At 40.1% G+C, this 15592-nt stretch overlaps 2 protein-coding genes across 12 annotated transcripts in view; one reads left to right on the top strand and one right to left on the bottom strand.

Moving 5' to 3' along the window:
* LOC109996524 (membrane-associated phosphatidylinositol transfer protein 2) overlaps positions 1-10038 on the bottom strand; it is a 65084-nt gene extending 55046 nt beyond the window's left edge. For all 7 annotated transcript variants that reach the window (XM_065951608.1, XM_065951635.1, XM_065951630.1 and 4 more), the window contains exon 1: positions 9896-10038. The gene's annotated coding sequence lies outside the window, so the exon portion shown is untranslated. The remainder of the gene's footprint in view (positions 1-9895) is intronic.
* Positions 8401-14882, top strand: mtrfr (mitochondrial translation release factor in rescue). 5 transcript variants are annotated; one of them, XM_020650686.3, is made up of 3 exons: positions 8401-8657; positions 13554-13821; positions 14612-14882. In XM_020650686.3, the coding sequence occupies exons 2-3, from the start codon at positions 13558-13560 to the stop codon at positions 14840-14842; spliced, it is 495 nt and encodes a 164-aa protein (XP_020506342.1). In that variant the 5' UTR covers positions 8401-8657; positions 13554-13557; the 3' UTR covers positions 14843-14882. The 5 variants fall into 5 exon arrangements, with proteins under 5 accessions (XP_020506342.1, XP_065807723.1, XP_065807722.1 ...); XM_065951651.1 differs by lacking the exon at positions 8401-8657 and adding an exon at positions 10040-10175; XM_065951650.1 differs by lacking the exon at positions 8401-8657 and adding an exon at positions 10060-10203.
* Positions 14883-15592: the final 710 nt, after the last annotated feature.

Genomic DNA, 15592 nt, shown 5'->3' with positions numbered 1-15592 from the left:
GGGGGCAAGTGGTTAGGGGGCATGCCCCATGTACAGAGGCTATAGTCCTCGAGGCGGGCAGCCCGGGTTCAACTCAACAAACAGCGTCTCACATTTTGCATGTGAACCATGAGCTGCATGTTTAAACCGCTCTTGACTCATCTGTCACCAAAGTCAGACACTTCCCCAAACAGTGTCATTACTTTATTTCTGATTTGGAGTAACTCATGCAAATCAAAAAATCCTGCCTCTTCTTTGTCATGTGGCTTGGTCCAAGTCATGTAGAGTAGTTGGTTAGTACACAATAAAATATAGTGAAGTTATCTTCAGTGTGCCACAGACTTTTCATTTCATTTTCCTGGTTTGTTCCTGCAGCCATGTGCACTCTTTTCCCTACATGTCATTCCACACTCTCCCTGTCCCTGATTTCCTACTCTCTCCACGCTCCTATCTCCACCATAAAGACATACAAAGCCCATAAATAATGTTCATGTTAATCATCCTGTGATTCTTCTGGAAAGTTCCTGGTTGAGTTTAACTTAATCTGTGTAAAGACCATACCATGACCTGATGGAATGGACAATGTGTGTTTGGTCTTTTAAACCTGTATTGTGTTGTGTTGTATGTATCTATTGTAACACTGCACCACCTCTCTGCACAACAAATCTACCTTTCTAGGTACTAATAAAGAAACCTTAACCTTAACTTGAACTTTTCTGCATGACAAAGATCCTAGGTAATGCAGTGAAATCATGTTTGTAGATAAAAACAGCTGATTAAACACTGGCAGCCCCCCTGAGTACGATCGAGGCAGTGTGGCATCACCTGCACAGAGAAAGAAATCAAAGAACAGCCTTCATTTTAAAGCAGAAGTTCTGTGTGTGCTGAAAGAAGCCTGGTGTAATAAACCAGAAGATTGCTTCAGAAAACTTCAAGACAGCCTCCCTAAAAGAGGTCAAGATGTCCTAAGTGCAGAAGGACGTTGCACTGTATACTGAATTTTGCAACTTTGTTCTAAAAAAAATGTGTTTCTTTTTATTTTGTGCACACATATTTCTTGGTTTATCTTTCCAAAAAGAGACCGAGTAGTAAAACATGGAGGGGTCATTACACCTTTAAAGCAACAAAGCTAGAGTGACTTTTGTACAGTGCTGTATCTGACAGTCTAACCTTAAGCAAACTTTGAGATGTTTACATGTAAATGTTACTTCCTGCTCCGCTAACCAAACAGGCAGGCAGTAAACAAACACAGAAGGAAATGTTTTTATGTTGTTTAAAAAGATTCTCTGTGGATGTTTTGGCTCTTAACACTTTTAAAGGTTCTCTAGAGAGGAAACGCACTCCAGCCCTCTCTTGTGTTGTCATTACATAAGCCTTGTACCTGGGAGTTATCATGACCAGCTATGGGAAAACGATTTAGACGATGCAGTCCAAGATAACATGAAGGGCATGTTGTTAACACAGCTTTATACCTGTTATGTTATCTTTCTGTAAGAGTGCAAAACTGCATTCTCAAACAACATGGCACCATGTAAAATAACTTGACTATTCATATCTTTACAAAGCAATCGTATACAATAAGTACAACTCACCGACTGTGGGGAATTAGCCTGGAGAGATCATGAGGTACATACAGTCGCAGTGTTTAATTAAGTTAGGAATTTATTATGAAAAAATGAAACTTTGCTGTGTGTTCTCCTGTTTATCAATTTCAAGCCAAATCCAGCATATCTTATCATGTGGCCTTTAGGACTGTACTGGGAGTGGCAGTGGTTGTATTGTGTGCATGAAGTGTGGAACAGAAAGATTTCCATATAGCCATCATTAGCCCTTTTCACACATGCGCAAAACTCATGAAAAAAAATTTCAGCCAGCTGCTGCAAATTTCTGCAAGAAGTCAGACTGAACCTTTGCTATCCAGAAGAATTTTAAATAAAGTGGGAGGGGGTGATGTTTACGTCCTGCGACAGGTGCGATCTTCTTGCTTCAAAGTCTTTCCTGCTCACCAGAACGGTTTTTCTCCCACCCATTCTTTCTTGTTTCCCACAGGGAAATTTGCCACTTAAGGGGGCAGCTGGCTTTTTGTCCACAAAATAAGACTTTTGTGGAACGGAAAATAAACACAAAAATGAATCTTATTATGAAGAAAGAGTTTGCAGTGATTTACAGAATCACGTTCTGCAGTATGTATCACAAAAGCTCTTTCAAATGTAGAACATGTAACATGCACACACGTTCATATAGCAGATGTGTGTGTGTGTGTGTGTGTGTGTGTGTGTGTGTGTGTGTGTGTGTGTGTGTGTGTGTGTGTGTGTGTGTGTGTGTGTGTGTGTGTGTGTGTGTGTGTGTGTGTGTGTGTGTGTGTGTGTGTGTGTGTGTGTAGCATACGATATGTAGAGAGATGAAACACCAAATAAGGCGCTTGCGTTTTTTGGCTGTATGTTCAGTCTATGGAGGGAACACAGCGCTCTGTAACAGAGTTTGTTTGTCTATGTTCGCAGCTACAGACGACAGCAGGCTGGTTAAGTTACTGACAACATTTCTGATTGTTGTCACCTGTAACCACCAGCTGATAACCACATGATAAATACAGACGCAGTGAGTTGAAACGCCGAAAATGTCGCACTTGAAACAAACCACGCACTAACAAATATTAACACTTAACAACATGCTCCTGTGTGAAAGCCCACAAAAAAACTTCATAAAAATACATTTTAAAATACTGAATTTACTTCCTACGTGTACAGTGAATGAGCCACTGAATATGTGTGGCCTGAACCCGAGGGGGTGGGGGGGTGGGGGGGGGGCGTTATCCGAACAAAGCCTCAAACAGCATCCAATGGAGCTGCTGTTGGATCTCTCAGAGAGACGCACGAGGATTAGAATCAATTTGGGATGTTTTTCTACAACGCTATTTAGGGCGGGTGTTGTTAAGGTGGCCGCCTTTACTATAAAGCGCTGCAGGCAACACGTGGTTGATACTGTGGAATAGGTCATTGATATAAAAGCAAAAAGTGTGTCCCAGTGTGTCATCACATGCTGTTGCTTTGTCTGCCATCTTGGATTATGTTGTAAACATATCAATGTGTCTTGGGCGCTGTCCTTTTTTTCCCGTCATTTCCTGCCTCCTTAGACCCCCTCCTTCCTCCTGTACGCTATAGGGAAAGCTTCCTGCTGTGAGGGCCATGTTTGAAAGAGCAGATCGGGGAGTGTGTGTGTGTGTGTGTGTGTGTGTGTGTGTGTGTGTGTGTGTGTGTGTGTGTGTGTGTGTGTGTGTGAAAAGTGCTAAAGTCCACAGCCTGCTCTGAGCAAAAGGAACAAAAACTATAGCCTGCTTACATAACCATCATGTGTGAACTGTAATGCACATCTTACACACAGCCGTGCCAACATTACACAACAGTTCAACAAGTTTTGGTTAAATGAGAAACTGAGCAACAGGATTCAGAAAAAGTTAAAATGTCACACAAACAGGGAAGTGAAACACAGCAAAGCCTTGTGAAAACCGATTCGAGTGTGTTTGCACCTGACGTTCCTCTGCTCTTCCTGTGCCGCTAATCTTGTCTGATAAGCGCCAAAACAAAAGATGTGGTGAGCAGTGACACACGTCACCCAAACTTTAACTGACAGGATGTGTGTCTTTTTTTTTTTTCTTCATCTACTTAACTTTTATAACTCGATGGTTTTACGTTTGTTTCGAGATTTGTTTCAATAGAAATTTATGCAAAGTTAGCAAAACCTGAGGGTTGTGGTGGGAGATCAGAAGACATGTCAGTAAAAAAAAAAAATAACTCCCTCACAAAGGTTCCACGCAGTTCTATGAATACTCAAACGAGGCTGTACCACACGCTCAGCAGCTCCTCTGTCCGGAATTTTCCACTCGGATGCACAGCATGTATTTACATATTCTCACCGTGTTTCCCTCCTGACCATCCGGAGGCTGTCAGGCTCTCCTGTAACTGAATAACATCAGTGGAGTGCTGGATCATTTTAGTCCTATAACAGAGTGCTGTGTGTCATGATGAGCAAACATTCACTTAATATCTGCATGCAGCGGGAAATTATTATCTCGTTTATCAAACAGGTCATCGCACTGTGTGTGCTCGGCTTTTTGCGTTGGCTTGAGAACGGAGTTAATTCAACAAACGCAAGTGGATCACGTACAGAATAAAAGCTTCATCAGCCAGGTGTGAAAGCCCCGGGAAACCTGGCTGGAAATATTCTAAATGCACATTTGATATCAAAATGTATTGTATCTCAAAGCACCCACAAAACTCTGAGTGAAAAACAAAGATTCATAATAATTAGAAAACCTTATTCTGAAAAAGCTTATTTTGAATCTTAGGTCAGTTCTCAGGACTGTGTGGGCGTGGCAGCTCACACATGTCAATCAAAAGGTCTGCAACCTTCAGACTCGAAAATGCCCAAAGCATTCTGGGATACCTAGCCACGCTAACAGTGACGACAGTGTCTCCTCTGCACCTTTAAGAAAAAGCTAAAGACCCAGCTCTTTCATGAATACCTACTAACTTAATGATGATGGTCTCCATATTATTGATGATGATGATGGTAATGACGATGGTTTTTGTTTGATAACGACGACTTATAAGATGGTTTCTATACTGATTAGAGCTCTCAAGAACTGCCCTCAATGTTGTGCTTTGCCTCTGGTCACTTCCTGTCAGCACCTGTGTGTCCAATCAGACTCAAAGCTGATCGTTTGCTCTTACTGACATTGTTCCCTTTTTTCTAGATCCTTGCTTGTGTTGTTCTTACTCTCTGATGTACGTCGCTTTGGATAAAAGCGTCTGCTAAGTGAATTGTAGAAATGTTACTTTCAATCAACATAACAACAGGCTAAGAGCTGTTACAAACATCTTCATTTCGGCTGTAAAAACAGACTTTTTTTAAATGGGTGTTTATGTGACTTCCTGTGATTCTGCAGCCAGCCTCTAGTGGACACTCGAGGAACTGCAGGGTTTTGCACTTCCATATTGGCTTCATTTTTTTTTTACATCCGAGGATGTCGTTTGGCAGTCATGTAGAGGCTGACATGCAGGGAAGCAGAACACCGCTTCAGGTGTTAGACGAAGCCGTTTGGCAAAGCCCAGAGCTCTCCAGATAAAACTGCTCGACGGTTATAAGGGGTAATGACTGCAGACTATGCGGGAGTACTTTTAGTGAGACTCTAGCAAAGCTCACCAAATTCAGCCCACTGTTTCTCCAAATTAAACTCTAGACAAGCTGTCGTCCTCACCGGTGGATGTGACGGCTGAGTGGAAGGAGCAGAGTTTGTTTTGTGGCACTTGATTGGACCGGACATGTGTGTATTTCTTTATTATGGGTTTAATAACACCACCCACTCCAAACCCAACGTCTGAAAATGTTTGACAAAATCTCAAAAACGGTCTTAAGGTGATTTGGAATACTTTTAGAGATTTAATATTAAGAACATAAGATTGTAAATTACAAAATCAGAAGCTTTTTTGTGGATTTGGGTTTCCAGGGGCTTTAAATCACAACCGTGTAGGCGGTGGACTGATTCCTATTCACCTCCACTTTTCTTCCTCTTTGTGATACTAATGTGTTTGTCTGCTGTGTCTGATTTAAGAGACACCTGAGAGTTTAAGAGCGATCATGTTTCAGCCTCTTGGCTGCTCTCTTCCTGTGAGAGTCTTTGGTTTACTGGACTGCATTAAACCTGTCACTAGAACAATAAAATTACTGATAAAAACCAGGCAGACGTGAAGAGTCCATGTATGGTTAATATTTAAAGAAAGAGCCAAACAACTCACTGAGGAATAAATGTGCCGTACTAAAGCTTGAGTTGAAATCTTCATACAATAATTATACAGAATAAATATTTAAAATCTGTGAAACGACTTGGTTACTAACAGGGTCGTCCTGACACCAGATTTTATCACTTCTACACAATTCTAGTAAAGATCTAAAGATGTCAACGCCTGTTCCAATCAAAGACTGTAAATACTGATGGGCGTCACGCAGGTGCATGATGGGAGCTCATCTGAAGTACTGTCATGATGCCTGATTGTCCGCTCAAGATGAATTAAAGGAAAAATTAGACCAGTAGATAAATCAGCCAGCTGGCAACTCGTCCCTGAACTCCCCGAAGAGGACATTATGATTTGTAAAAGAGGTTATTTGGGATTGTTTCAAACCCCTACAGATGCCCACATGATTGAAAAAGCATCCACACAAATATGTTACTGGGAGGTGAAATTCATAAATAAACATTTTGGGGAGTTTTGAGAAATCTTTAGGCGGTGCAAATCTGTCAGTGTTCAGCCGTCTGTTACGGCAGGGGGGCTCCGGAGGTTCATCGGCAGCAGCCTCCATGCTGGAAATGCTGTCTCAATCTAACTCTCAGTTTGTACCAGGCTGTAAACATGTTCATTTTTGCTGTAAAAACGTCTTTTTGGCTGTGGTGTGTACGTGTCTTCCAGTGCTTCTGCAGCCAGCCTCAAGTCGACACTCAGCGTACTTCAGGATTTTGCACTTCCACATTGGCTTCATTTTTCAACACCAGAGGTCGGTCACCTTCGTTTCAATACCCTGGCAACAAAAGTAGAAGTTCTAGGCATCTAAAATAGGGTCATTTATTGGGATTTGTTTGTGTATGTGCAATTTAGACAGTGCTCTGTCTCTCTTTTGCTCACAGCAGCTTCTGGTTAAGTTTCGATTCTGGGAGTGAGTTCCCGTCCACTGATCTGTGATTGGTCTGTAGCTTCAGTGGTCGAAAATATGAGGAACTAGACTGTAGTTTCACCCTGCTAACCGCAACAGCTTCCAGTGACGCAAAAATCTTAATTTTGTGTCACTGGAAGTTCCTTTTTAGACTCAGAAGGACAAAGATTTACCATCTCAGGGGAAAATGAGGGCGGGATGCACGACCATTCAAAAATACTACCAGGTTTCTAATGATACAAAGATTAATGCTAATGGGTGAAGTATCCCTTTAAATATGAATTAAGAGCTGAAGTTTTATTCTAAAGGTTGGTATTTCTTTAACAACAAGACAAAAAAAAATAGTATTGTTATAAAACGAGTTGTGTTGAAAAACATCCAAGTATCAGAAGTTTTGACAACTGTAGTTACTAGAAGGATTAAGTGGAATTACCATTAAAGTAGTTTCAATCAAATTTGGCATAAAACTACAAAAATATAGAAAACGTGTGACTAAAAGTGCACTCAATTTGAACACCACATAATACCAGTAAAAAGAAGCCACCTAAACTCCAACATTTGAAATGCCTAGTGCTAAATATCTGTGTTACACCTTTAAGAGGAGCTACAAACTGTTGGTAAGCTTTAAGTGATTCGACCTGTAGACTTCAAACTCTCACACAGGACGGCTCAGTCCACATGTCTAACAGTTTCAAACACACTCACAGACTGTCACCGTGCACATTTATTCCTCCTTAACACTTTTTTTTATACCCTGTGTGCTCACTGTACCGAGACTGCAATGTTGCCCAACTTGCTTGAGGGAATTACCCACAATTCATCGTGCTCTAATGGTAGGAAGAACTACACTAAAAATGACAGATGATTTTTGAAAACATGGCCAGAGTAAATCATCACAGCGCTCTTTGTAGTTCTTTGCTTGGATGTTTTTTTTTTTTACACTTATTCCCCGTCTTAAATCTGATTGGACCCCAGACCCTTATAGTTCTAAAAACATAGTTATGATAGAAATCATTATACTAGGACTAAGAGTACTAAAAATATGATTTAATTACAAGCCCTGTTTTATTTTTTCACTGAGTTCTGGCACTTTTGCCCATTCACACATTCTCCCTGAGTTAAGCAGATATGCCAAATAAAGTTGGAGGCTCGGCTTGTTAGGCTGCATATTACAACAGAGCCACAGGTCTGGCCCGTTGCCACCTGAACAAATAAATGCAGCATGCTGAAATGCATCAGGTCACAGCACAACTCCTGTTACCACTACGTCTATTCTTTGACTCGGTTTATATTTCTAATCTAGGAATAAGTTATCTGTAATTTATTAAGACATAAAAAAGAAACAGATTTTTAAAGCTTGCAACTGCCAATAGAGATTGTTTTATTTGCACTGTGCACACAGCCCTGCCCATGTACCACACACACACACACACACACACGCACGCACACACACGCACACACACACACACACACACACACACCCCCATTCACAAACACATGTGTATTTGTGTGTCTGTTGGGGGAGGGAAGAAAGTCCCCATCAGAAAACTGGTTAGGCAAATATCTTGAGGAGCTGCCATGTTGACAGGAGAGAAACCTCCACATTATCTTAGAGGTGAAAACAGGAAGGACTGGTAGCAGAAGGCGGAGCGCTGATACGTACACGAGGACGATTTGAATTTCTGGGTCATCACCAGCGATGATGTTGTAATCTACGGCCTTCACTTGGAGCACTCTGCCCTGAATCATCACAGCAGCAACATCAACATAAAGTGTGTTTATGGTGTGGTTCACGGTGACACAGATGAATGGTACGAGATAAATATCCAGCTAGTACCTCATAGCTCTGAGTGGCAATCATTATAATCAACAACAAATGCAGCTATGCTTGTTTCACATCAGAAATGAGGAGCATAAGGAATACATCAGACTAACAACAAACCAAAGAAGTGCTTCAAAAGACAACAATCCAGGTATGAAAACAAAAACACTCTTGCAGTATTTAATCCAAGGAAAGAAAGCACGTTATCTAATTATGGCAAAACTGCACTTGCAGAGACCTTCACCTCGCCACAGACTTTTTAATCATGCAGCGTCAAACATCACAAAGCCGATGAAATCTGTAAGATCACAGAGCAGCTGATTGTGTGAGCCTGTTACACAATCCTCACAACCGTAGAAGGCAGGATGCACGTTCCAACACGTACCAGTATGCATAAAGGAGAGTTTACACCCTGCGTGCATACTGGTGGTACCATAGTCTTCAGGTTGGCCCAAAGAGGACACAACAACCTCTCTCGGTATGTGTCTGAATAAGTGCAGGCTACATCTTGTTTCTTCGAGGCTTTTCGAGCGGTAGTGCAGGCTAATCCTTAAAAACTAGTCTCACAGATGCACAGATTTAAAATCCTGGTGCGAAGGTTTCATGCGATGCTGGAAAAAAAAAAAAAAATCAATGAAGGGGGTCAGCACAGTCATCATCTGGACAACAGACGCTTCAGCTTCCTAGTCAGCGCTGCCTCAGTGACTCATCCGGGGCCCTGCTGAGTCAAGTGGAGTGACTCTTGATGCTGAAACTGATAAAGTCAGATTTAAAGAGAAAGGGGCCTGAGGGGGGGGGGGGGGGTGCAAATACAAGCTTGTGGACAGCAGGTATTTATTAAGTTAAAAAAAATGAGCTGAGTCAAAGTCAAATGTGGGATCTTCTTCATTTCTGGATAAAGCTTCTCACTGAAGTCAAACAGTGAACCTTACACCTTTGAAAGGTCTACCACCAAAAAAAAAAAAAAGCAAGCGTGCAAAAAGCCTGGATACCACTGATTCCAGTTATTTCCATGTATTTAACAACAGTGTAAAACAAAAGGCAGAAGAGCTTACATTGACTATAGAGGGGGAATATGTCATCAGCTTTAACGAGCAATGCCTGTGTGACAGCAACAGAGAGAGAGACACAAACACCATGCTGAACTTCATCCGGCCAAGAGGAACAGAACACTTAAACAAATGTAAAAAAAAAACAAAAAAAACATTACTGATAGCAGATGGTGATTAAAAAAAAAAAAAAACGATTAAGTGAATGTGACTTTGCATCTCCGGAAAAGGGGGGATGATCGAATTTGAACTGGAGTAAACCCACAGTCAGTTAGTTACCTAGCAACATGGCAGCACGGGGTAATGACAAATAGATGGCTGGCAAGTGCTCAACACATACCTGGAGCTGATGCACAGCAGAGATGCACACCTCTGGCTTCCCCGACACTCCAGCACGCAGCAGGTCGAAGTTCATCCACCTTTTAGTCCGGGTTGTGGGGGGGGGGCAGGGAGGTGAAGAAGGGGGGGGGGGGGGGGGGGGTCACTGCTTTCACCTGAGACGCGGGTTTCAGCACGAAGCAGCCGCTAACTTAACGAGGCGAGGAGACGATGCCATGACTGAGATGAAGGCATCGAAAGTCGGATTTCCTTTCCGTGTATTCGGCTCTTCTCCGGCGGAGGTACGACATGTAAAGATGACACACGGAGGTACATTTTTTTTTTTTTTAAACCCCGGGAGAGAGAGTTTGTTACATGATATTTAACCCCGCGTTTCTGCTCCGTGTTTACCAAACGTGGACACGAGAAAAAAAAACCCGCACGCTGGATTTTCCTCAATCGACAGAAGAAGAAAAAAAGGCCGAAGTAGCTATGGCAACGTTAAAAATGTCCTTGAGTATCCAGGCTCTCTCTCCACGGTTGACGGGTTGGGGTCGTGCAGGGGGCGGGAAATGTAACGCCGGTGAGTTCCGCTTCAGAGGCTGTGACCTGCGACCACAGAGAAGTGGGAAGAACACGGATGAAGAGCTCTCGCCATCGTAAGTTGTCACTCCTCAAGTCTGAACCGCTGCAAGACTTCACAGTCCTTTCAGGCAGGGCACCGAAATAACACCAAGTTACCGCGAGAACACGCGGACTTCCGGCACGTACTTCAAAATAAAAGCTTGACTTTGCTGTTCTTAATAAAAAAAACGCGAGCAAAACGTTTGTTCTGGGTTTTCCGTTTTAAATGGTCATTTATACAGTTTTTCTGAAGTGTAACATATTGAAAATCTTTGTTGTTAATATTCTTCAAATGAGTAGCTTTATTTTTAAAGTTAAATACATGAGTGCAAACTTTGCCAGAAAGCTTTAAAGCATTTTTCATTTTTAATTCTCAAGTGAACTATTACTCAACAAGACAAACCAATAACCTCTACCTACCAATGTGTCGTACATCTGGAGGACTCAATAAGATACTGTGGAGTCAAATTATGGAACTTTATTTACGTAATGATTTTTTGTTTTTTTCTACATACAAATCAAGACTCAGAAATGTGTTGATGTCAGAAAGATTAGTAGTGAATAGTGAATTGTCCTGATGTTGTTATATTGTTTACATACTGTATGTCCTGTTTTGCTCTATTTTTATGTTTTCAATGTTTGTATGTCATTTTCAATTGGGGTACATTTTATTTGTGGTAGTAAATATTCTTACTTTGTTATTTTTACTGTATTTTATTTTAACTTTGTTTAATCTCTTAAGGTGAGGTTTTGAGATAAGCCCTCATGGGTTTCTACCTCACCAAACATGTGTTTTATTTTTTATTTGTTTTAATTTTCTGTTTGACTCTTCTTTCAAATAACGTGCAAATAAAATAAACTAAACTAAAACTAAACTAAACAGTTCCGACTGGGGCTCCAATCTAGTTTTTATTTGAAGGTTAGTTGAGTGAAAGATTTTGGACAAGTTGTTATGTTATTCTGTTTTAATGACATGCATCCAAACAAACACTTACACACAATATGCCTTAGCATCTTAAATATATTTTAGTACAATTACACCCCACTCTTTTTCATCTTTTATATGTTATTATTATTATTATTATTATTATTATTATTACATTTTCCCCTGACTATCTATACTTCCAGATTTATCTCTCAGATTCAGTTCATTTCTGGACGCTTTCCTGTTTGTATTTTTTAAACTCTTACACTGCATTGATATAGTTCGTTTCGTTTAAAAAAATAACCATTATTGTTTGTCTTTAATGACACTAGTCTGTCATGTTGTTTAATCCACAACAAATTCAGTTCAGATAACTTAAAAGCAGCACCAACACCACTTAGTAACCAACTTTATTTTGACTAAGTTACTCTCTTTTATTTCTGGTGTTTGTTTTTTACATTTGCAACTTGACGAAGCTCACACTCGTACAGCCATCCAGCTGAGCAGTTTATAGAGTGTGGCGCCCCCTGCTGGAGTATATGTGGTCTCACTTCATATCAAGAGTGGTGGTTCCAGCAGACATTCATATACTGCATTTTATTAGAATTTAAAGGAACAAACGCACTTTCAGAGAAATGATTTCCTCTAATGTTACATTGCACATTTGCGTTAAAGTGTGTCACCTAAGGAAAGAAAAAAACACATTTACATCTATATCATCCAGATTTTTAAGCATGTACACAACATGTCCACATTTTTACGGTATCCACCTGATTGATATTCTGTTGCCTGGAGCAACATTAGAGTTTGGATGACATTTTTAAACACAACATAACAACTCTTGTTTTCTGTGCAATAAGAAATTATTAATTATTAATTTTTTGGTGAAGTTAGTCTGTTGCAGACTCCACAAGAATACCATACACAAGGTTTTAATGTGCTGAAACAGGGCCTGGTTTTTAATTTGAGCACTAAAGATAAAGTTCAAGTAATTATAAATGCACCTCCCCCTACTGCAATTTCTAAGAAATGACATCACAGGTCATCAGAGATATTGTCTTCTTCCTATGACCTACATAGTTTCCTGATTCACTAATTATAATCACTGTCAAGAGGGGGGGGGGGGGGGAGGGGGAGGGGAGCATAACATCACACTGCTCCAAGTGAATAATAGATTGTTTTTAAATTCACGTCTTTATAGCATTTGATGATCATGACATTTTATGAATGTTCTGAAAACTTAATAAAACACTTCTTGCACGAGAACAAGACGCTGTTTATAGTTTATATGTGGAGATAATGAACTTAAACTTTTGGTGATGACAGTAGATTCAACAGCAGTTCCTTGTTGTGCATAAAACAAACTAGACAGATGTTATGAAGACAGTTTGTTGTTTTATGTTTGGTGTGAATAAAAAATGGAAATCACTAAAGCAGCTAACTGCATAAAGTGTTGATTCTTTTACAGTCATTTCACTGCATTAAACTAAAGCAGGGTTCATATAGTAACTAATCTAAATACTATATCTTTATATTGTTAAATTAAATGTCTAGGATAAAAACTTTGAATATGTGATTTACTGTGGTAGAATTGTCTTAATTGTTTTCAATCTGGCTTCTCTCTCTCTCTCTTTTCTCTTTGGTTTGTTGTCTTTGTTTGCCTCCACACACACACACACACACACACACACACACACACACACACACACACACACACACACACACACACACACACACACACACACACACACACACACTGGTGGATTAGAGTTTACTCACAAAAGTTCAATAACTCCTTTCCTCCTTTTTTTCTCCAACAAGTCGACAGACGGTGGCGGTAGAGGGTCAGCACTGTATTTCATCTTGCCCACGAAGAAGAAGATAACGCCTGTTGATTGGTCGAACGGTGACTGAAGCGTAGAAGAAGAAGAGGAACACAAACATGAGCGCACACTCTTGACCGTGAAAATAAAAGAAGTGGGAATCATACTTACAGGAATTGAGGTTTTTAACCATAGACTGTAAATATTATACATATATATAATATAATATATTTAACTCATGTTTATTAAAGCTGGCACATGACGTCATATGATGTTTATTCAACACGTCTTGTGTGTTTCCTGCTCAGGGAGATGTCACGCCTCTCTCCGGTCATCAGCTGTGTGTACAGGTGGTCCAGTCGGGTCATATGGAGGAGTCCCCCCACTCACCCTTCATTTCCGGGGCTCCCGCGTGTTCTGGCCGCCGGTAAAAAGGACCTGATACACCTTCCTGTCCTGAATGAGGACGAGCTTGAGGAGCAGTTTGTGAGAGGATCTGGACCTGGAGGACAGGCAACCAACAAAACCAGCAACTGTGTTGTTCTCAAGCACATCCCTACTGGAATTGTTGTGAAGGTTGTTTTTAACTCTGTATGTTATTATGTAGGAGCTCTCTATCCACGTAAAATAGATATTTGCTTGATGAGAGAAATGGACAGAGCAACAGCCGCCTGGGAGTGAAGCCACAATATTTAGAGCTCCTTCACTGACTGCCTGCAGTTTAGGTCATAAACCACGCCTCCTCCATGTTACCAGATGGGACAAGGGGTTAAACTAAAGAGTCAGGAATTAACAAAAGGATCCATACACTGTATTAAAAGATCCCAGCTGGTACTAAATCAAATTTTATGATTATCAAATAAGATGTAATTCTCAGTCTGTTCATCTCACGTCAGTCTTTTTATTTGTATTTCAGTCTGATTAAACTTTTTCATGGATTCTTAACATTGCAACTTGTTAAAAATGATGAATGCAACACCTTAAGCAGTTAAAAATTAAAAAAGCATATCTAAAATATCGATATTTTGCCATGACACGATATAAAATTGCCACAAAATAACGCTATACAATACTATACTGTATATATATAATATATATACATTCTTCTTTAGATCTGCTTACCCTGCACCTTGTTTTGTCAAACTGTAGAGTTAAAGTTAAAGTGCAGGTCAGAATAACCTTTTGGCAAACACAGAGTCTGCTGTGGTAGTTTGTTTTTATCATTTTGATTTATAGCCATTGTTTATATTTCAGAGTATTTTTGTTTCCATTAGTCAATTAGATTTATTGCCTTGAGGTAGAACATGATTTTTTTTGGCAACCAGATTTACTTGCTGTCCTTTTTTTTCATACGTTCTCCCTGCAGTGCCATCAAACCAGGTCTGTGGACACGAACAGAAAGCGTGCACGGGACATTATGAGAGAGAAACTCGATATCCGGCATAAAGGAGAACTCAGTGAAGTTCTTGTGAAGAAGAAAGAGTCTGAAATGAGGAAACAAGAGAAGAGGAGGAAAGTAAATGAGAATCTGGAGAGGAAAAGACAATTTAAAGAAGCACTAGCCACATCTTCTGAAACTGGAAAGGACCCTGTTTGATTTGGTTGTTTCAATATAAACTGAAGATGTGAATACTGGAGTTGATTCTTATTCTTTTCCAAAGACTGAATAACAAAACCTGCAAGGGTCCGTCAGCAGGATGGATTGTATTATACGTTTTTCTATTTGTTGCAACATGTCAACATGACATAATACTTTCAGAGAGGGAGAGTTTGAAAATAAAAAAAGTACTGTGAGGTTATCATGAGGTCAGACGTATTTGATCTTAACCTGTAGGTGTAATTTAATTCAGAGACTTTAACACTTTCAACAAGGGGACATTTGGTTTGCAGCCGAGTAAAACCATAAGAAAACTTCTCTCAGGTACAGAGAACATTAAAATACACAAATACAGGAACACATGGAGTGACAACCGAATGTCAATCCATCATTATTAAAAACCCCATCAGACATCTGTAGTTAAAAGGAAGATTTTTCTGGTTCATTATTAAATTCTTAGTGGCTTGAGCTAAACGTTTGTTTTGATCCTTTTGTTGGATTTAACAAAATGTAGTCTAATCTCATTTTATGTCTGCCATGATAACATCATTTCTTGTTATTAATTTCCTTTGAATTGTTAGATTAAATTGTTACTTTTTAGAGCATCTCTGGTTTGCTTGTTTTACACATTACTGCTCAAACACTGATGTTTTAATTGGATTACACCCTCCCAAATGAATCACTAGATAACTGGTAAAGCTCCCTACTCTAATACTTTATGAGACAAACACAGAATACTTCCCCTCCAAT

Source organism: Labrus bergylta, chromosome 2 (genome assembly GCF_963930695.1).
Source record: "Labrus bergylta chromosome 2, fLabBer1.1, whole genome shotgun sequence".
Lineage (NCBI taxonomy): Eukaryota > Metazoa > Chordata > Actinopteri > Labriformes > Labridae > Labrus > Labrus bergylta.
This window is presented reverse-complemented; position numbering and strand designations above follow the sequence as displayed.

Excerpts from the sequence above, each read along its gene's own strand:
- mtrfr (XM_020650686.3), top strand. The coding sequence starts at position 13,558 with ATGTCACGCCTCTCTCCGGTCATCAGCTGTGTGTACAGGTGGTCCAGT. Across the intron at positions 13,822-14,611 it reads CTACTGGAATTGTTGTGAAG|TGCCATCAAACCAGGTCTGT; the intron begins GTTGTTTTTAAC and ends TTCTCCCTGCAG.